General features: G+C 35.0%; 2 protein-coding genes across 4 annotated transcripts; one reads left to right on the top strand and one right to left on the bottom strand.

The window, feature by feature from the left end:
* Window positions 1-1,094: 1,094 nt before the first annotated feature.
* On the bottom strand, window positions 1,095-16,736 carry LOC123865903 (calumenin-B). 3 transcript variants are annotated; one of them, XM_045907123.1, is made up of 7 exons: window positions 16,525-16,736; window positions 15,542-15,764; window positions 5,428-5,587; window positions 4,472-4,592; window positions 3,640-3,761; window positions 3,164-3,282; window positions 1,095-2,556 (listed from the first exon to the last, which is right to left on the bottom strand). In XM_045907123.1, exons 2-7 carry the CDS (start codon window positions 15,757-15,759, stop codon window positions 2,331-2,333), a joined length of 966 nt encoding a protein of 321 aa, XP_045763079.1. In that variant the 5' UTR covers window positions 15,760-15,764; window positions 16,525-16,736; the 3' UTR covers window positions 1,095-2,330. The 3 variants fall into 3 exon arrangements, with proteins under 3 accessions (XP_045763079.1, XP_045763080.1, XP_045763081.1); XM_045907124.1 differs by having other exon boundaries at window positions 16,541-16,736; XM_045907125.1 differs by lacking the exon at window positions 16,525-16,736 and adding an exon at window positions 16,405-16,493.
* Window positions 16,737-17,173: 437 nt separating this feature from the next.
* Window positions 17,174-21,984, top strand: LOC123865901 (ubiquitin carboxyl-terminal hydrolase 46). Its single transcript, XM_045907120.1, has 8 exons — window positions 17,174-17,396; window positions 17,609-17,689; window positions 17,930-18,146; window positions 18,702-18,782; window positions 19,236-19,438; window positions 20,112-20,369; window positions 20,824-20,967; window positions 21,677-21,984. The coding sequence occupies exons 1-8, from the start codon at window positions 17,352-17,354 to the stop codon at window positions 21,785-21,787; spliced, it is 1,140 nt and encodes a 379-aa protein (XP_045763076.1). The 5' UTR covers window positions 17,174-17,351; the 3' UTR covers window positions 21,788-21,984.
* The last annotated feature ends 572 nt before the right edge of the window (window positions 21,985-22,556 follow it).

Here is a 22,556-nt window from a genome sequence, read left to right as displayed (position 1 = left end):
GATTTATTGGATTACGTAACAGAGAGAGCGGTATACTAAACTTCTTTCCGCGGATAGAGTATGTACGTTCCTATAGTACTGGTACGTACATATTCGAAGGAATGACGAGTTTGGTGCTAAGCGCTGGAGCTCAAATCAAAAGCCCTCAGCCGCTAGTTCACGTGAGCCAAACCCACACGTTAGTTCGCTCCAATACAAACACTTGTAAGGACTCCTAGGAACATAGCACGTGTTGTACACTTTATTATACACACGGTGGCACGTGTTTATTGGAGTTTGATACTCGATACAAAATAGTTAAGTTTAAATAACTTTAATAACTTAAAGTTTGAGTGCTGCCTACAGCTCTACACTGTGCTGCAGACTAGCATGAGTAGGTACCTATTTATAGGTCCATGATTGGCACTTAAAGGCCTACGCAGAGGAAGACTTATTTATCTGCCGAGGACCTGCTTTTCTGGTGACGGCATATAATTGTGTAGGTAGTTCTCCATTTTTCCATTCATCCATCCATCCATTATAAATTATATGCCCAATTTTATTCATCCATCCATTTTTGTCCTACGCGGACCATAGTCCCTATTCTACGAAAGTTCTAAGTGACGCGGTTTTGCAGTTTTAAATTTAAATGATTATTTCTGTCCTTTTTTTACTACTTTTGATTCTTAAGAAAAAAAAAAGAAACTAAGCGAAAAACAGGCTTAACCTAGTTTTAAATAAAACAAATGTGCATGAACTTTTTCACAAGTTTAATTATTTATATTCAAAAATACAATATCTTCATTATTTCTTGAAAATCCTGTGTTAAAAATAGTTTTTAAAAAATTAGTCTTCTTATTCTAAGCTACCTTATTTATTATTAACTATTTATTACGTAACTAATTAACCATGTATTACATAATTAATATAAATGCATAAAGTAATCTGGAATATTTAGCAGAATTCAATATTGAATATTATCAATATTATGACAGAATAATACAAAAGTAATAATATTGAAATATTTATTAAAATATTACAGCATTCGTTTCGAATTATTAAACTTTGGTATCTAATTAGGAATCTTAACTAGCTAGGTACATAAATAGTAACAAATTAAGTAAATAGTAATTTCTTTTATAAGAGATTCAGTAAGATTGTTTACATTTTTGGAATCTATTAAGTTATAAGTTTAAACAAGAATTACTTAACTCTATTGTATTAAGTTAGGCAGTTGTTAATTGCTTGAAGTTAAAAAATGAGAAAATGAAATCACAGGAATGTAAACATTATTATCTCAAATCAGATATACATACATAAAATACACAAAAAAAATTTAGATCCGGCATAAAAGCTACTAAGTAGTAAATTAATTAAATAATGTAATATGGCAAATATATCAAAAATATGTATGGACGACCGATATAGCTTTTTCATAAAACATAGTATGAAAATGCGCTTTAAAAATGCAAGAATTTTACAAGTTAGTCGAAGCTGACATCACATCTATACAGTGTACTTTGACTTTGCTCAGACTTAAGAGAAGGTTAAAACGAGACAGCGTTATAATGAGACATACATCTGTCCCGTTTTAACTGAAACTTAAGCAAAGTACGCTCTATAGATCTCAACCTAAGAAATGTAGGATTTGCAAACTGAATTCCGCATCAAACACTAAGCGATAAAACTGAGCAGGAATTCCGCTCGGTTCTGCGAAATTAGTAAAGAAGTGACAGTTATATAACAAGTGACAGTTAAAGTTGCCTAAATTCCGCATAAACGAGGCAGTGTAGCGAACGCGCGGAAAAATGCTCGCGTATGGCGAAGTTTTGTCCGCCTTGATAACCTTACATTTCAATACAACACAAGCAGAATGTGGCACGCATTTTTCCACTCGCAAAAAAAAATTATGAACACTGGCCTTGGATTATGATGAAAGTGCCTCCTACTAATAATAAGATTTGAACAACCTATGTTAAGGACGTAGGATACGCACTTATGCCTTTTTTGATCGCGTGATTTTTCCACACAGCGTGACTTTTTGTAGGAGGTGGACCTCGTTTAAAAAAAGTACAGGAACAATCGTGTGCGAGGTTTTCCCACGCTACTTACACTACTCCCTACACAATTCTGTCATACTACGGAATATTCTAGACTATTCTGGAGTATTCGGGAACATTTTGTCTTCTTTGACCTTGTGCTTGTTCCTTAAAAACAAAGTGACAGTCCTGTTTTTTGCACTACGTACACGACGCCTCTTAACATAAATCTGGATTATTTAAAGAACATTCTAGAATATAATGGAATATTGCAGAATATTCCGTAAAAATTCAGGATCATCCGGAAGATTTCTAGAACTCGTCGTGCCTCGCCAGCGCTTCGCCAAAGTCCGTGGCCTGCGAGCCCACGAAGAGGTCGTACTTGTCCAAGATCTCCGGCTTGCTGAGCTTCTCGTCCGCGTCCGCGTCCGCCTCGAACACGAGGTGCCTCGCCTCCGCCTCCGCGTGGTCGAACTCCGGCGGCGCGATCCAGTCTTTGACCTCGTGCTCGTCCATGAAACCGTCTTTGTTTGAATCTCTGTGAACAATTTATTTACCTTTATTATTGACTAATTGATTTAGGTTTTCACAGAAATATAATGCATGGACACCTCACATCTTTTATACTTATAATCGGATATTTAACTAAACGAAGCAAATTAACGTTTCCTAGACTACTAATTTTTCCGTAAAAAATATAGTTTTGAGACAAAGAAATTATTGCAGGTGATCAAAAACTAACTCTTTAGGTATAGTAAACGTCTTCAATCTTCATAATATAGTATTTATACAAATGAATCATTTTTTACGATCAAAATCGCAGGATATTTCTTTACTACCTCTATGAAGTGCACGCTACTGCCGTGTATATCTTAAAAGGTACAATATAATTGTGGTTTTTTTACCCAACCGCGGGCGAAAAAAATTTTGATAAATGATACGTCATTAGATTCTAGTAGAAGCAAGCGTGAGTGTTATTGGGTGCATAAAAGCCTTAAAAAATCAAAATTCGTATTTTATGCGCTTTAATGTGCGGTTTGAAAAAGATGCTGTCAGGGTTTTTTGAAAACTTTTTCAATTATTGGTTGTCTATTCGACCCACGACGCTGTGAGGCAGATAATAGTTCAAAAAATGTATGCATCACCTGTAACCAGTGAACTGCTCCCGCTCCTGCTTGACCCAATCGGGTTCATCGTCGACGCTCTCGCCTTCCTCCGGCTTGTACATGTCCCCGATATACTCTTCTAGAGACACCTTGCCGTCCTATGAACAAAAAAATAACATCTTACACTCTGATGTCGTTTATTTCATACTACTGAAATATATTTACAAAGTTTCGGCTTGGAACGCTGGCTGTGGATGTTTGGATGAACTTGAACCTTAAAATAATGGAGTTTAGATCCATTTTACTTTGAGGGGCAGGTTTCACATTTCATTTTCGAAACATCCAAACACTTGTACGTCCACTGGTACGGATTCAGATAGTGAGAATGCTATACAAAGGTATTTTTCACGAATCATTTTACGTGCCTTGGTGGTTAGTGACAACGTTAATAACATTGTAATTGGAACATATTTATTTATAGAAATAAAAAAAAGTTACCGCCCTGTCAGTCTCACCTTGTCTTTGTCGATGTCTTCGAGGGTCTCCAGAACAACGACGTCCCTCATGTTGCCGTGGTCCTCAGGGTGAAGGAAACCAGCGAATTCCGTCCTGTTTAAGGCGTCGTCTTGGTCGCCGTCTGTTGAAAAATCAATAAAAAAATCAGGCTGCACATTGTTCTTACCTACCCACTAGATTAAGTACTATGTACCTACATTACCAATTTGTCATTATGCATGCTGGTTTCTATAATTTTATTTTTATTGTATAGCTATAATTAGTATACTCAGTGCCCGCTAAAACCAACTGTGGTTTTTGTGGGCTGAATGTAACAAAAACCCTCTGTATTTTTTAATGTCAATAATAATAAATAAATAAAAAAATAAGGTCAAGTGCGAGTCGGACTCGCACTCAAGGGTTCTGTACCATCGTACAAGAAATGATACATTTCATTTTCATCATAACATTTCTTATCGTTTGTTGTTGAAGCGGCAATAAAAAATACACATTCTGTAAAAATTTCAACTCTCTACCTATTACGGTTCACGAGATACAGCCCGCTGACAGACAGACGAACGGACAGTGGAGTCATAGTTATAGGGCCCAATTGGAACCCTTTGGGTACAGAACCCTAAACTGAGTTGTATAAAAGACAAATTATATCTGATTATATGTATTACATCATTATCTCATGAATTCCACAATCGATAATCAAAAAGTGTACAATGTTAAAAAAAAAAGTATTTCTTATGTTAACAATAATGATGATGAATGTTTAATTATGTTGAGTATTAGTCATGATTAGCATGGCTAATATTCTTTAAAAAAATTACTGAAAGCATCACATACCAGCATACACCCACCGCCTCCTGTCCCTCTTGAGCAAGTTAGAGTAAGTGAAGCCCTCCGTGTTCCTGAGCTCGTTCTCAGTCATCTCATTCATGATCCCATACACATTTTTCTTGTATGTCTGAAATAAAACAAACAATTGAAGTCTTAATATAATATTATGAAATATTTTGGGCGGATACTCTATCTCGTATACTCTATGTTTGAAAAGAAGTTAGTACGTGACTCTATCTGTCATAATCCCATACAAATGACAGAGACGAAAATCTTAGTAGGCGTTAACCATTTTAAATCACCAACCAATCACAAATGTTTTCGAATTAAATTTCGAATGTTTATTTAAAACATTTTCTAATTGAATTTAGAATACTTACACATTCTTCAAAACACTTTGAAAACATTTTCGAATTGGATTTGGAATGTTTTCTCAAAACATGATTGTGATTAATTGGTTATTCAAAATGGTTAACGCCCACTGAGATCTTTATCCCTGTCATTTGTATGGGATTACGTAACAGACAGAGCAGTATCAGTATAGTTATAGCAATGTAAAGCCGACAATATTATTGTAACATTTTGTGTTTTGAAAAAGTTGTTGTGGTCTCCACATACAGACAGGGCAGGACACATAGCACACATTGCTAAAAAAAACCCGGCCAAGTGAAAGTCAGACTCGCGCACCGAGGGTTCCGTGCTCGGGTATTTTTCCGCCATTTTGCACGATAAATCAAAAACTATTATGTGTAAAAATAAATAAAAATCTATTTTAGAATTTACGGGTAAAGCCCTTTCATATGATACATCATTTGATATAGTTATCTTACTTTAAAAATTGAATATATTTGTTCTTGAACGGAACCCTTATAGGACAACAAAATAATCCTATAAAGGTTCCGTTTTTCCTTTTGAGGTACGGAACCCTAAAACGACCCGTCCTTATGCGAATCTGAACGTACCTCCCAAGTAATAAGGTCCTCGTTGTTAGGGTTATGCTGCTTCCAGTGTCGCTCCACATCCTCCTCGATGTACCGCTTCTGAGTGTACCGGATCCAATCCTTCAGCTCCACGAGAGAGACAAACCCATCTTTGTCTGCATCTATCTTGTCTACGATTATTCTGGAATGATTGATATGTAATGTTAGGTACCGCGTGTTAATCACTGATAAGAAAGGTCGCTGAACTTTAGATAGGTACCTATCTCATAGTATCGCCAGAATTTTTATTAGTTATTAGATTAAATATTTTTCAATGTCTTTTAGATTAAACTTTTTTCCAGTATTATAGTAAGTATTATAGAATTATTTGCCGCATCTTGTCAAAAGCCGCCGCACGGTGCTCCCCGAGGCGCGGAGGAGACAAAATACGGAACTCTCCTAAAAACCGAGTTCGGACTTCCAAAGTCGGTCACCCACCCAGCCAACGTTGCTTAACGTGCGTGTACGATTAATAAACGCTGTCACAGCTAGCTCTTAGCAAGCGTCCGTCGTATAGAGCTTATACTATGCATTTAATAAAAATTCTTAATAAACCCCCCTTTTTGGGGTTACGTAACTCAAAGTGAAAAACGGAACCCTTATAGGATCACTTTGTTGTCTGTCTGTCTGTCTGTCCATCCGTCTGTCGTGTCTGTTAAGAAAACCTATAGGTTATTCCATTTGACGTAGAATCATGAAATTTGGTAGGTAGTTTTGGGTAAGGTCTGACGAAATCACAAACACAATCTTTATGATAAATTATTATACTTTTATTTCATATTTAAATTTATTAACTTTTACATTTGTGTCAAATAAATGTTGTTCCTCTTACGTTAGTATATTTTCGAATGTCGTCGTTTTAAAACCACTCTTACAGGTAACCTCTCCACGTTTATTAGCCACTCCCCTTTTTATCTTATCGTTATCGGCCAATCCAAATTGTACAATGAATAAACTTAGTGACTAATATACAAATCATCAAGCTCGTTTAACAAATCATCTAAGTAATAAAGATGTTTTCATCTTATATATTGATTACAAATATTATCCTTTATTATGCTACAATTCATCAACTAAAAACTATAAGAATTTTATATACAGTACGTTTATCGATCAGATGTTGAACAACTTCAGCCAATCAATGACGCCTTCTAATATGATGTTATGATTTGTTATGATTTGAGTGGCGCCAACTATCTAATCAGTAACTTCTACACGTTTATAGATAATTAATATGGGCCAAGCTTACAGCTCGGCCATCCTGTTTTAAGCGAGTCTCATCGCTTTTTAAAAAAAATTAAAACTTAAGTAACATGTAAACTTCACAACCAAAATGACAAAGACTTAGTTCAACAAAACAAAAAAAAATTAAGATAGTAATTAATTAAATTAATATTCTTGCTAACCTTAACTAGAAGGAATATACAGTTTTATTGATACATTGGTATTGATTATGATTGCAACTTAATTTTAGAGCACTCGCAGCAACCCTTTCCATCCGATATAATTAGAAAATAGCAGATAAACTCAATTCAATTCCAAACTATTTACCCTCGCAACTTTACCTGCCAGTCTACAGTAGCACTCAAATTTAGCCTTTAATCTAAAATTCATTTTTCTGTTCTCTTCCGCTAATATTAAAATAAAAAGATGCAGACACTCTAAATTTATAAATAATTTTTCAAAAATCATAAAGATATCAAAAATTGCGAGACCAGTAGCAACTAAAGGAGGCCTCCATTTAATCAAAGAAGGTAGGTACATGCATAAAGTCCGAAGTATCAATTATAACTCACAAGCCAATATTTTACAGGAACACTCAATAGAGATTTGGGGATGAGCATGTAAAACTAATTACTAAAAACTACTTTAAAGGGTTTCAAGTATCTCAAAATAAATTGTTAAAAGTTCTGTTCCAACTAGACTCTCCTTCCCACTAAAGAATTATATAAGAAAACTGATGAACTATATTATATAAGTCAATTATACAAATTCAAAATATGTCTATTTGTTAGGAAAATACTATTAAAGTCCGTACATACACGCATCACTTTAAAGCTAAATCTCATAAATATGGTACACAAAACGAACATACCTATTATGCTACAATTACATAAAGCTAGGACTAATTATGGTATGTAAACTACCTAGCTCTACTACATAATGTACTTGCCGAAACTCATACTGGAGGAAAAATCTTTTACAAAGTTTAAAGTTTAATCAAACAGTGTCAAACACCATAGATATCTTAGCTAGATGTAGGTATAGTTTGTTAACGAATATAACGTGTTTTGACTTTTTATATTATTGTATAGTCACCATACCTTTAAAGATTATGTTTTCTTCTATATTTATATTTAGAATCGGGAGCGATTCTTAATATGAATATGTGTAAGTGAACTTCTTGTCCTTTTGATAAAATAAACTCTCTAAACTTAAAGTTAATCGCCGCCAGTTCTCGATTTAAATCACAAAACATTTTCATACACTTTCAACGCAATAGTTTTACGCACATATTTTCTTCTTCCCTTCTTATTGGAAAATCGCGGATTCCGAGCCTTGGCGCGTCTCTCTTCTACCGGGATACATATATGATTGTCCTTATTTCCCTCCAGATCCAAATTTTTAATGACCCTTATCCTAGGGTCCTTTCCCTCCAGATCCAAGTTTTTAATGACCCTTATCCTAGGGTCCACCTCCTTCCTCCTATAGGACTTTTTGTCCATAGCCCGTAACCTCGGGGCTTTTCCATCCTTTCCTTCCTTGGGACTTTGTGTCCCTGACCCATACCTAGTTTTGGGTCTTCCTTTCCCTCATTTGTTCATTTCGAACATCCTTGGATCCTGCAAACATAAAACACTTTGAGTAGACCGTTCATTTAATTTTGTTTCATAAGCATCCATCATAATACAATCCGACCTAAGAGAAGTAATTTTACTTGGTAACCTAGAAAACCTATTATCATTATTATAATTTAGTTTTCTCCAGTTCCGTACCCCTCGAAGGGTGCCTACAAGACCCTATTTTCTAAACCTCTGCTCTCCGTCCGTCTGTCCGTCTGCACGTGCGTCACGGCCCGAACCGCGAACGGCGTATCGTGAACCGTGATAGATAGAGAGTTGAAAGGAACGTGATTACGGATGTATGAAAATCCTATGCCTGGTTGCTTCCAATTCAAACTTTTTCTTTTAATGCAGATTACGCTTCCCATATTTCTTACAATTACCTATTGTTTTTTTTTTCTAGCAAAATCCACATTCTGAAGTACTAATGGACAATGTTAAACAAACGCCAGGGTACAGTAGTTGCGTCACTTGTGCCTCTTAACCATATAATATCTACATGCAAAAAGAATCTTTGATTTATAATTTCACATGATACTTATATATTTTATTTTAGCCATAATATGCACCATATGGCGTACTTTGTCGTTTCGAGTAACATAAGCAGAACTACCAAATTCGACCCTGGGAACGACACAGTCGCGACTCGCCGCCGAATGATACCTATTAGTTTATCATTAATTCCTTTTCATAGAGAAAAGCGATATCAACATAATAGCAGGAAAAAAAAAATGAAATAAATATTCCGTTCGATACATCTCTATTCTCTACGACATCAAGATCTCTATCACAAGCTGATCGATCATAAAGATTAGAAGAAAGTAGGTACCTTATACATTATTTTATATGTTAACCGTAATGACCCGCATCTGTTCGATTTCCCTTTATTCGTTTCGTAAAAGATTCATCCTCGTACGTCCATCATCATCATCATCGTCATCTACATCGTCATCATCATAAGGTCACTGTTGAACATAAACCTTCCCTAGTAAGCACCACACGTACTGTCCTCAGCCTTCCTCATTCAACCCCTGGTTCCTATTGATACAAACCACTAAACCCCCCCCCCCCCCCCCCCATCAAATGTGTACCTATCTACATCCATCCATCATACCCAAATGCCGTGCTGGTTGATGTGATGAGCGACAAAGTGTTAATTCAATACGTCATGGAACTGTAGGAATAGCCATGGAAGACCTCCAAACCGAACGTTGATATTTTGTGTAAGTGGTCCCACGAGTCAAAAAAAAATATTCTTGTCCATAAAGGAACAAGCCACGATATAGATTCTTCTATCGGAACTTAAATATTCCAATCACTGCATGTATTCCAACTAATCAGTTTGCTACTGTATATATGAAGTTGATAATAAATAAAAATGTTAGCTTAATTAAATTCCTATGATAATTCGATTTTTGGTGCATCAACCAGCTTCACCTATTATGTAAAATTAAATATATATATTTTTTTTTAAATTACCGGCTGTACATTTTAAACTAACCTAAGCAAAATATACTTTCTTACTAATAACTTAATCTTAAAAATTTTCAAGAGGATCCTTCCGCCTCAAATTAACTCAATGATAAAAATGAACAGGAAACTTTAAATGTTGTAAAATCCAGCCAATGCTTCGTACCTTGCCTTATTAATCCAATAGGTACTTCTTTGGATTTTGTCAAAACAAAATACTTTTACTTGTTGAGTGTATAATAAATAAATAATGTAATAAATCAATTAACTGTTAAAGCTAATAACTTTTACAGAAAGCGAACCTCATGATATCTCTTATGAGTTTTAAGCGTAAAATTACCACGCCGAAAACAAAACATGAGCTGACAGTATTCTTATTTGATATACGTAATCCAGTAATACTATATCTATCTACATAATTCGTAAATATGTATGTATAGTTTGTAAGTTACTATTTCACTTTATGCTGTTTCAATGCTTTAAGTTATTATTTTTATCTTTGTCTCATTTTTTTAGTTTAGCCTCATTCTATTTTTAAACTTACTATTTCGCTATAATATTTACAAGTAACCTCATCGAAGACTACACGGTCTTCTGATAACCCAACAAGCATTTATCCAACAGCTATCGCTTTCACCCGAACGGAGGTTCCCTGAAATATACTGAGATAACAATACCTAGTCGACACATGGATGTACAAGAGCGGCAACAAGCTATGACCTCCTCTAGTCATAACTATATCTTTATGATTGTAACATTTCAAACAGTGAAAGTATGTATAAACGATTTCGTCCATAGGACATGCGCTCTAAAGAATGTTAATATAATTATCAGCAACTAACAGCTTGAAGAAACTAATAGGTACAACTTGTCTTTGAAGTATGAAAATATGCACATTTATCAAGTATACCAGTCCATCAAACATTAAAGTACGCATTTATAAAATGATAACTCACTTATTAATCAAGATAACTAGTTTATCAAACCTACCCTACCAAATATAAATAACTACTCACCAAATGTAATACTTTATAACTTAAGTAAAAATATGAAACAAATGCGCATCAACCACATACATACACTCTTCAAATTCATCCATTTATCAAAATGTTATATAATATAACCATTCACCAAATCCATTATATACTTAGTTCATTAAATAGTTTAGTCAAACTTTACTCCACTTGCCACGATTGCAAATTTTCCAAAATAATCAGCCGCAAACATTGCAGCTCATCTCACTTGATAATGCATCCCTTCCCAGAAAAACAGGCATTAGGAATGTCTTTCCAAGACGCGCGAGAGACAACCACCGTGGCTTTTCGCGAGATTTAATCCAAATTGAACTAATGCCTAAATAAATGATTTAATTAGAGGGCGATTGCTTTTGCAACCTCTAACCGTCCAATCAAACACCGAAAGTATTCAATAATCCGAGACGTAAATAAAAACCCGTCAGAACACCGTATTTATAAAAACAGAGACAAGAAAAAGATTCCTCCTCGCAATAGATCGCGTGACATCCAACAAGTGAATTATCAACTTTATTACACAACTTATCCTCAACATGTTTTACATCATTTCCTACAGTTGAAATCTTTCTATTTTAAATACCCTAACTACAACTTCATAATCCAACCAAAAATCAAACTAGATTTATCCCTCGGTCCCACATCTTTAATGCTTTTTTTTTCTGTTTGGGTAACTAAAACAAAAAAAAATATATACTCATGTTATAAAACGTTGTCAAAGCTTTCCTGAACGCGCTAAATAAGCAAAAACATAAAATCAGGCGAAATGCCAGACCAGCCGAAAACCCTTCAATGCTTAATCAGCCTAAAAAAAAAATTATGATCAATATTCATATTATTATCATGAGATACTACCGGCGCTCCTAAGCGAAATTTATAAGGCACCGCATTTCGATTTTATCAAATAGACTGATCAATTTCGAGAGCACAACAAACGTGGTTTCCTGAGAGTTTTGTTAACTAAATGCATATCGAAACTGAACTATCGCGAAGCGAGTCAAGCGAGCGTGAATTTTTTTTTTAAATATATTTCTGGGATAATGTCATGCCACAAACGCGAGCGTAGTGCAAAGATATTTGCCTAAAATTTCTTTCGTACAACAAAGAAAATAGTATTTTGGTAGTAGGTACTTATTATCGCGCCCTGCCCTAAGGGCAGTACTGTAGGTATATTACCATTAAAAAAAAACTTACTCTAATTTTAATAGAACATTTGCCAGGAATTTAACCCGCCAAGCGATGTTAATCCAATAAAAACAAAATCATATTGCATTTAAATGCGGCAGTACACAGTTAATTGCGTGAATACAGGTAAAAAAAAAACCCCGCTGCCCATATACTATACCTACCTACTACTCGTAGTACTCAAATTATTGTGCCAGTATTAAAAGTAAATTAGCTGTTATCTAGCGTGGTAGACTACGGCCTAAACCCTTCTCATTCTGTGAGGAGACACTTGTTGCTCAGTAGTGGGCCGGCCATGGGTTGTTCATGGTGAGCTGTTATCAGCAAAGTTATGTTTGAAACTCAAACATTACGCGTTTCAAGTGGTAAAAATAGATAAATGAAAACATTTCTCCTCACTTTTGTAAAAAAAAAACACTTATTTATGCACCCCGTATTTAAAACTATCTGACTACCTACCTACCATAATTTTAAATTTAGTTAAAGAATAACCAGATAAGATAAACCTACTTTTACACCCATTTTAGGATTTATATTTCTCAAAATGCTCAATTTATTAACCCTGGTCACTATTACTTTATTACAACGGATCACCTTCATTTTTATCAATTAACATTTTATATCCCCAATCACTCAGTAACCATTACAAGTAGAGGCGGATTATTTCACTGGCAGGCGTAAAACGAAAAGCTATTTCATGTAACTTTTTCTACCTTATCCCAAAGCGGTTTACAAAAAATAATAATTTCACAAAACAACATTCAAGATGCCCAATGAGTGCTGTGTGATAATATCGCGTCACTGTGTGCTAGAAAAAGGAAAACATCTATCTATACAATGAATGCAGCAAACGATTGAACCTAAATCCAGAAATTCACCTTCCGTAAAACAAAACCACTATGTGAAAATAAATCCCTATCGTAACTCTTAACCAAACTAATTCGGCACACGATTACAAGTGTGAAGATTGAAATACCACGTTCCGTGAGATATTCACCTGTGAAATCATTTAATGAGAAATAAACCCCGGCAGGACATAGTAGATACATCCTGAAAACTATTTAAAAGTAACAATAACGCCCATCATTAAGTAAACCACAATTTTTATATTGTTTAACACTATGTTCACTATCTATTCCATTGTACCCACGATACAGGATAACCTAGTGCGGGTACCACCAGAAACAGGAAAATTGTACAAGACTGTATTTTGTAAATAAACATTTTTCATTTTTCATTGTAAAATAAGCCTTCTAAATACCTCAATGTTATTTAAACCACAATTTGAAGGTCGATCGCATTTGTATAACCAATATACAAGATGAATTATAAACATGTGGGTAATTCTAGGTATCATAACGTTATATAATTTCCATTCCAACTCGGAGCAAAGCTTTTTAACAAAATGATAACTAAATGTAGAACAAACAAAACGAAAACCCACACAAAAAAAAAAAATTACCATTAATAGCTATCAATAAAAATAAAATCATGGAAAGATCCTACCCGTTTATCCAGAAATCCTTTGATGCCATGACTAGGTACTTTGATATATTGAGGCCCAAATATTGGCCTTGTGCTCCAAAATGTCTGTGGTCTACTAGACCTCCACTTCTTTCTCGTTCCTCTGTATATTTCCACTTGTTTCTCTGAGTCGTGAGCGTGACAAGAAAATATTATATTTTCTTGATGTCCCTCTTCTGACCTTTTGGGTAAGGTCTGACGAAATCACAAACACAATCTTTATGATAAATTATTATACTTTTATTTCATATTTAAATTTATTAACTTTTACATTTGTGTCAAATAAATGTTGTTCCTCTTACGTTAGTATATTTTCGAATGTCGTCGTTTTAAAACCACTCTTACAGGTAACCTCTCCACGTTTATTAGCCACTCCCCTTTTTATCTTATCGTTATCGGCCAATCCAAATTGTACAATGAATAAACTTAGTGACTAATATACAAATCATCAAGCTCGTTTAACAAATCATCTAAGTAATAAAGATGTTTTCATCTTATATATTGATTACAAATATTATCCTTTATTATGCTACAATTCATCAACTAAAAACTATAAGAATTTTATATACAGTACGTTTATCGATCAGATGTTGAACAACTTCAGCCAATCAATGACGCCTTCTAATATGATGTTATGATTTGTTATGATTTGAGTGGCGCCAACTATCTAATCAGTAACTTCTACACGTTTATAGATAATTAATATGGGCCAAGCTTACAGTAGGTAGGTCTTATAGCACAAGTAAAGGAATAAATACGAAAACCGTGAATTTGTGGTTACATCATTTAAAAAAAAAATGTATTTCAATTTTCAAAGTAAGATAACTATACCAATACTGGGGTATCATATGAAAAGGCTTTACCTGTATATTCTAAAACAGGTTTTATTTATTTTTATGCATAAAAATTACCCGAGTAAGGAGTAATTACCCGTGTAATTACTCGGTGCGCGAGTCTGACTCATACTTGGCCGGTTTTTTGGTTTCAAAATACCACAGTGGTCTGTGCAAAAGTGCAAAATACTTACCATCGTTTACCAGGTGTTTACCAGGCTGAGATCTATAGAGCGCACTTTGACTTTGCTCATACTTAAAACACTGTTAAAACGAGACAGCGTTATACCACTGGCATAAATCTGTCTCATTTTAACTGCAACTCAAGTCTAAGCAAAGTCATAGTACACTCTATAGATTTCAACCTTAGAATGCTAAATTGCTTGACGAAACGTAAGATTGGTTAGCAAACTCATAAATGACGCATACAAGCAAGGCAATAACATTTAACAGCAATTTTATAAATAGCCGAGTAGGTACATATTTGCCGACTGCGCGCGTTGCCTAGTTTAGCTAACCCACATTCTGTACTGTGGGCGATAATGCACCGCGAAAGATGGTAATCTGCAGGAAGTTATTGTATAATACCTACTTCATCAAATGTCATCAATCATTTCTTCTGATTGTTTTGACACAGATAAGAATCCAATAAGTGGGTCAAAATCTCAATTAAATAATGGGCCTAGTGTTGATCGGGCCATGGTCTTTTAGAGTTTCGTACATACAATTATTATGTTTTGGTCACAGCTTACAAACGACTTCATGAATCGTTGTTTTTAGTATTTGTTGTTTAAATGCAGCATGTGGTACATAATGTACCAAAATTCCATATTCCTAACTAGTTTAGTGATAGACCCAGTCACAAAAATGATCAAAACTTTGATGGCCCCCCATTTTTTAATTTTTTAAGACCAAAAAATTATATTTGTACTCTACTCAATAAGCTGTAGTCTAAGCTAGGGTAAGAAAAACAATATTTTTAATTTATAGAACAATAATTTCATTGAATTTCTAATTTAATATTCGATTTTAGATCAACATTCTGCACCAAAACCAAAATTTCAGGTTTTTAACTCTTTTATCTATGAGCTAGAGACAGACTGACAAATAGCAGCGGTGACACTAATAAAAAGATAGATTTGAGTAAAGTAAAATTATTATAACCCCTTTTTTTGTAAAATAATTATTAATCAATCTTGACACTCCTTACCCCAATCTTCTTTTACTCTCTTCAGGTGGAAGCTGATCAAAGGTCTTAGCCTGGTCTTCCCCGAGGAAAGCGTCGTGATCAAACTGCTTGTTATGGTGCTCATTCCTGTAATGCTCTGCATCGGAGAGGTGGTCCATCATACGCTTGGACTCGTCAGGGTTGGGAACGCCCGCAATCACGGCTGTTATCGCCAGTGCTATGAATAGGGTGGTCAGCATTTTGTCTGCAAATGAATTCATCATCAGCATCATCCCAACCAATCGCTGGCCCACTACTGAACACAGATCTTCCAGAATGAGAAGAGATTAAGCCATAGTCCACCACATTGGCCAAGTGTAGATAGATAAACTTCAAACATTACAGAAGATAAATTCTATAGCAAATAGTCACTAAATGTGATAAAACATTTACGTTGCCCATACTCTGTAAGCCAGATGTATTTGTGAAATATGTTAAAATAAAAGGTTGTGTTCATAATTTATTTTAATTTAAAACTTTAATGTTAAAATACAAAGGAGTAGTCACTAGAACTGTAATTATGTGCTTTAATTTGATACAATGTATGTAACTACAACCACCTAAACAAATATTCAAATAGGAACTTTGTAATAATAAATTATTATAAACTAGCTGATGCCCACGACTTCGTCCACGTGGATTTATGATTTAAGAAGTCCAATAAAAAAAAAGGGTTCACCTCTTTGATTTTTTGAGATAAATATTAACTATACCCATGCGAAAAATCACGTCGATCCGTTGCTCCATTACGACGTGATTGAAAGACAAACCAATAAACCAACAAACAAACACTTTCGCATTTATAATATGCGTATTGATTGAAGAATGCATGCACAACTATCTACTTATTTAGTAAAATGAAGTTTGCAAATTATTTATCGGCATTATATTACGATAATTTAAATATCGCCTAAACAGCACATATTTTAATTCTCTAATTTCAAAACTACATTTAAAAAACTTACGTGATAGTTAATACACTTTTAGTAGGTAATATGCTGATATTTCCGCCGGCTTGTTGGAATCGGCCACGTCAACAACTTCCACGTAACTTGGCACAGATTTTTAATAACGCTTTGTTCCCGATTCCCGTTTTGATTAGGGATTCTCGATAGAACAATACACCAAACGCCCCCAGCTGCAGATCCGAGATGGAGATGAAAAAATGACAAGTGACAGATCAAAATTGAAATATCAAATCGTAATCAAAATGTAAAATCATTTGATTTGACAACCCCAGTCTCGATACTCTAATGGCTGCATGCTCCACATGCTTGCAATGAGCAGCAAACGACAAGCACTGGCATGGCAAGCGTGTGGATGGGTCTTTACGTATGCTTGCTAATGTTTTTGGGATCGCTTGTCGTTCGATACGATTGGAGTGCAAGCAAGCCAAACACTATGTATAAAAAGTATTCTGTGCTGTTTTCTGATACTTGCTGTATAATTTTATATAGCTTGTCGCAAGCATGTGGAGGTGCCATAAAGGCTAGGAACGCACGGGCGGGCAAATGACCGATGCGCACGATGGTAAAAATTCCACAGACAGACGACAATATAGGAACGCTTCTTATTCTGTTCCGATCCGAGTTCCAGGCAAGAAATGTCTAATTGACATTTACTGTCAAGTCATGGATGTGAGTTGTCAGTTGATTTGGTGTTGTGTTAATTTGCGTACGCAACGCGAAAGTTCAAGAATGCAACTAGAAACAGCCGCATAGTATTCAAATTAATATACGCTGGGCTAAAAAAACGCGTGTTCAGTTTACAAGTTTCCGCAACAGGATTGCAAATGTCAATATGTCAGGATCTCGGCCTTAACTTCCAACAGAGAATGGTATGAAAACTCGATATTATTTACGCCAGGAATAGAAATAAACTCGTTATTAAACAGTTTAATAATGATGCAATAGCTTCCATACCCGGCAGTTCACCTATAGGTGATGTGTGAGCTAAAGTATAACCTTATAGACACGACAAATATCTAATCGGAATATCTAACAAACCGATCTGAAGATAGCGGTATGAGGTATCGTGTTTTTGTTACAGGGCGCAAATATATCACAACTAGAGAGAGATATTGGCTCCGAGCAGTTTCCACCGAACGAACATTATTTTGGTTTAGTTAATGTAAGTGCAACTCTTCAGTGCCTTAACATTTTTCTTAAGTAGCTAACTATATAAATTTGTCCTACTTACGCCCACCGAACCAGTTAATTCGGCAATTCTATAAAAGCTAAAATTAAAAACTTCAATCCTCAATAACCATAATATTTGTATTTAAAAATATTCATTGATAAAATACCTAATTCACAACATTGTGAAAAAATAAAATAACCCAAAGTAAAGTAACCCATTTTATTTTTTCAGTTTGGTAACACCTGTTACAGTAATTCAGTGTTGCAAGCATTGTACTTCTGTCGACCGTTCAGAGAGAAAGTCCTGGAGTACAAGGCAAAGAACAAGAGAACTAAGGAAACACTTCTAACATGCCTGGCAGACTTATTTTATAGTATAGCCACACAAAAGAAAAAAGTAGGATCTATAGCACCTAAGAAATTTATTGCTAGATTGAGGAAAGAGAAAGGCAAGTACCTCAGATTTTCTTCTTCTTGCAAGTGTTTGTCCGGCATGTAAGATTATATGAACCTGAAATCCATATACTAATCTGTTTTATATTACTAGATATATAATTTTTTTTCTTTAAATAATTACAGTGAATGTGTGATGTAAATAAATGAGTATAGATTTGCTGCCTATGATGCCTGGGTAGAGTATTTTAACATACAATCCCAGTTGGTTTTAAAATTTTATGTGCATTGTTATACTTTTATTTTAATTATATATAAGTAATTGAATAATTTTGTGAATATGTGTACTGGGTTCTTTTGCTCTCCATAAAAACCTTTATATTATACTAAATTATTTATAAATATAATACTTAATATTATCTTATTACTACTTAGTATATTTTCATAGTTTCTGGTGCAGTGTCCACAAAACAAGTAGTCCAATCTGAACATGCACATTGAATAAAAACAAATCTTTTTTGTGAACTGTACAAGTTCAATTACTGCTATACTGCAGTGCGCCTGCACTTTGTGTCTTGTCAAGTCTTCACCTTACCTTTTTATTATTACAGAGGAGTTTGATAACTACATGCAACAGGATGCACATGAGTTTCTTAACTTCCTTATAAATCACATTAATGAAATTATTTTAGGTAAGTTTTCAAAGTTTTCCTCAAAGATATTATAAAACTTCAAATAGGCAAATAGCTAAAAGTGAATAAAATAAAGTTTTTTTAAACTTTATGTTAACCTATTGGCTTGTTGAACTTGTCATTAATACAAACTTGTCACAAAGCACTTGTTTTGTTTTGATTTATTATGATGGCAGTCGACCCCTGTTCCCCGTGCATTACTTCTTCCATTGCACTCTTACACATTCCTAACAATTCACCCAAATTCAGTGCTTACTAGAAACCTTCAGTCCATTGTTGGAAAAATTACTTGAGTATGGGACCCTCGGTGCGGGAGTCTGACTCACACTTGGCCGGTTTTTGAATGAAGGTGTCCGAAGCCTAGTATTGGTCGGACACTAATAATAGACAGATAATATAAATAACATTTTAATAGGAATCCATAATTATAGTACTGCACCTTTAACTTTTCAGCTGAAAGAAACCAGAGCACTTTAAAACTGCAAAAGACAGATGGAGCTAAAGAGGGTGTGACATGCAATGGCACGGTACCTCAGAGCCAGAATACAGACCCTACGTGGGTCCACGAGATATTCCAGGGGACGCTCACCAGTGAGACCAGGTGTCTGAACTGTGAGACAGTCAGCAGTAAGGATGAACATTTCTTTGATTTGCAGGTAATTTAATAAAAGACATTGATTTCTTGCATTATTTTGGCCCTAACCAACCTACTAGGTAAAGGTACCTAAAGGTTGCCTGGTAGATTGCTCCAAGCAATAAGGCCGCCTATGCACACAATTGTTTTTTCTGTTTTCTGTCTGTGTTGTGATCCTTTACATGTGTTTTTGTGTGCAATAAAGTGTTCTATCTATCTCTCTTTCTATCTCTTTGGTCATGTAATATTTGAATGAAAACAACAGAGCATGGATCCAATGTGGATACATGACATGTTCAAGGTGAGTAAGCAGTATAGATGAATAATTCTTTGTTTTATATTTTGTTATCAGTGATTTAGAGCATAGAATACATGCAGATACATGATGTCTTTCAGAAGACTGACCAAATATACTGAAAGAACCAAATATGCAGACAATGAATCAGGATGTCTCATAACATGTTGTACTTGTACTGTTAGTAAGGCATTGATAATATTATTCTTATAAGAAAAAGCCTATTATGGAAATCCTGCTGGTATTATCAATAAAAAAAATATTCAAAATGTGCTAGTTTTAGTCCTAGATAACATCGCAAAAAAATCTCTTCCTTGGAGAATAGATAATAATAATATTATATTGGTTAGAATTGAACTTAAAGAATTGGGATATTTTGTAACATACATATCTTTTTCAGGTGGACGTAGACCAAAACACGAGTATAACTCACTGCCTGAAATGCTTCAGTGACACAGAGACCCTGTGTAATGACAACAAGTTTAAATGCGACAACTGTAGCAGCTATCAAGAGGCCCAGAAACGTATGCGAGTCAAAAAGTTGCCTCTCATACTGGCGCTGCATCTAAAGAGATTCAAGTATATGGAGCAGTACAACAGGCACATTAAAGTGTCACATAGGGTGGTCTTTCCGTTGGAGCTGAGGTTGTTCAATACGGTAAGTATTTTTAATTAAAACCAAAAGCGTTTAATTTACTCTATTGTGAGTGATTTCCATTATCAACTGCGCCACGTCGAGTCCCCGTGAAAAAGAACACCACATGGGTTTGAAACTAATCAAGCTTACTGCTTAAGTAGTTCCATATAATAATCATTTTAATTTAAATAGATTAATGATGCCTTACAAATAAGTTTTTAAAGATTTTGCTGTTGATAGCTGACGCCCGCGACTTTGTCCACGTGGATTTAGGTTTTTCAAAATCCCGTGGGAACTCTTTGATTTTCTGGAATAAAAAGTAGCCTCTGTGCTAATCCAGAATATTATCTATCTCCGTTCCGAATTTCAGCCAAATCCATCCAGTGGTTTTTGCGTGAAGAAGTAACAAACATACACACAAACTTTCGCCTTTACAATATTAGTGTGATGGTAATGTCAGATTTTTGTTCCCCAGTCGGACGACGCAGTGAATCCAGACCGGCTGTATGATTTGGTGGCCGTGGTGGTCCACTGTGGATCCGGACCCAACCGTGGACACTACATCAGCATCGTCAAGAGCCACGGCTTCTGGCTTCTCTTCGACGACGATATGGTGGACGTATGTGCATACAATCCATAGTGATATTATAAATACGAAAGTGTTGGTCTCTTAGCTTTTTCACAACTTAACCGATTTTGATGAGCACAGCTAGCTTGTATGGTGAACAGATATAGATTAGCAAGAAACAGTTAAAAATTATTTTGCTATACTTAATCCGCCAACAGAAAAAATCTGTATGGTCAAACATGCAGTTACAAGCTAAGCACCGCTTACCTCCCCAACCAAGCAATAAAGCCAAGTTCCCAAGCAAGCACTGCCACCACCACTCACATGCACCACCACACAAGACTTTTCCACTACTCTCGACGCACGTTTCGCCCCGACACCGGAGCATCCTCAGGAGATTTCGAAGAAGAAGAAGTCGAAAACAGAAGTCTTGCTAAACATGAACTTCCGCAAAGTAACGCCTGATTCTATCCAATAGATATAGATTACTTTTTTCCTAGTAATTCAGAGAGCTCCCACAGGAAAGTCGAGGTGGGGGGGAGGGGATAGCTTATCGCCCGAATAAGAACTCCCATGAAGTTTCCTTCAAACTAAGGATATATAATATATAAATATCGCTCATCCTACTTTTAAATATCTCTCTTCTATGAACAGTTAAAAGTAGGGTGAGCGATATTTTTATATTAAATTATATTCCGTAGTTTGAAATCAACTTCAGATACTATTGCAATTTATCATAAATATATTCTTTCCTTTGCAGAAAATAGATGCCTCTGCTATAGAAGACTTCTACGGTCTTACTTCTGATATACAGAAATCATCTGAAACGGGATATATACTATTTTATCAATCTAGAGATGCTAGTTGTTAAGTTTATCTAAATATAGTAATTTATATATTTAACATACCTATATGCCATATTGTTAAAGTTGGAAAGGCATATGTTATTGAGATTTGTTTGATTTCGATCACTAAATTAAACTATTATTATTATTCATCTGATTAGATTTCGTTCATTTGTAAATATATTTCATTTAAAGTAAATTAAAAAATTGTGATCTTTCTCTGCGACATTGTTTTATTTCAAAGCCGAAAGTGTATCTGTAGTTTCTCTACTGAGCTGTAGTTTAATTCAACCGATATTTGAATATTCCCAGTTCAGTTTCCATGCAACATTGTTTTGACGTGACAACGTCTTATAATTCGATAGAGCCGACTGCACTCACGAAAAAACATGACTCATGCGGCGTTACCTCGCTCTGAGGCGTTCCGTGTAAGGCTTGAAGTGCAAGCGAGAGCGCGGAACGAGCGACAAAGAAGCACAATCGGCCTTTGTTGTCACGTTCAACTATCGTCAGTAAACCGACTTTACAGACAACCAATTTTTATAATACATTTTTGCCTTTAGTTTCAAAATTTTAAATTCCTAAAATGTTGAATTCTTATAATATCTGAATCTTCCCAAAAAATTTGCTAAATGCAAAAACTGCAAAATAATTTCTTAGGGATTTGAGGGGAGAGGGGGGGTTATAGACACCCTAAGCTCGTTTAGCAAATTCAACATTGTGAGAATTCAATATTTTGAACCTGAAGGCTAAAATGTATTATAAAATTCAAAATTTTAAATTCCTAAAATGTTG

Source organism: Maniola jurtina, chromosome 6 (genome assembly GCF_905333055.1).
Source record: "Maniola jurtina chromosome 6, ilManJurt1.1, whole genome shotgun sequence".
In the NCBI taxonomy this organism is placed as follows: domain Eukaryota; kingdom Metazoa; phylum Arthropoda; class Insecta; order Lepidoptera; family Nymphalidae; genus Maniola; species Maniola jurtina.
The sequence above is the reverse complement of the archived record's forward strand: the minus strand, read 5'-3'. Positions and strand labels throughout refer to the sequence as shown.

Coding starts and splice junctions, on each gene's coding strand:
- LOC123865903 (XM_045907123.1), bottom strand. CDS start 15,759: ATGCTGACCACCCTATTCATAGCACTGGCGATAACAGCCGTGATTGCG. Junction 5,588..15,541: donor GAGAGTAAAAGAAGATTGGG/GTAAGGAGTGTC, acceptor CAATCATTCCAG/AATAATCGTAGACAAGATAG. Junction 4,593..5,427: donor AGGACCTTATTACTTGGGAG/GTACGTTCAGAT, acceptor GTTTTATTTCAG/ACATACAAGAAAAATGTGTA.
- LOC123865901 (XM_045907120.1), top strand. CDS start 17,352: ATGTCAATATGTCAGGATCTCGGCCTTAACTTCCAACAGAGAATG. Junction 17,397..17,608: donor TTAACTTCCAACAGAGAATG/GTATGAAAACTC, acceptor TTTTTGTTACAG/GGCGCAAATATATCACAACT. Junction 20,370..20,823: donor AGCTGAGGTTGTTCAATACG/GTAAGTATTTTT, acceptor TTTGTTCCCCAG/TCGGACGACGCAGTGAATCC.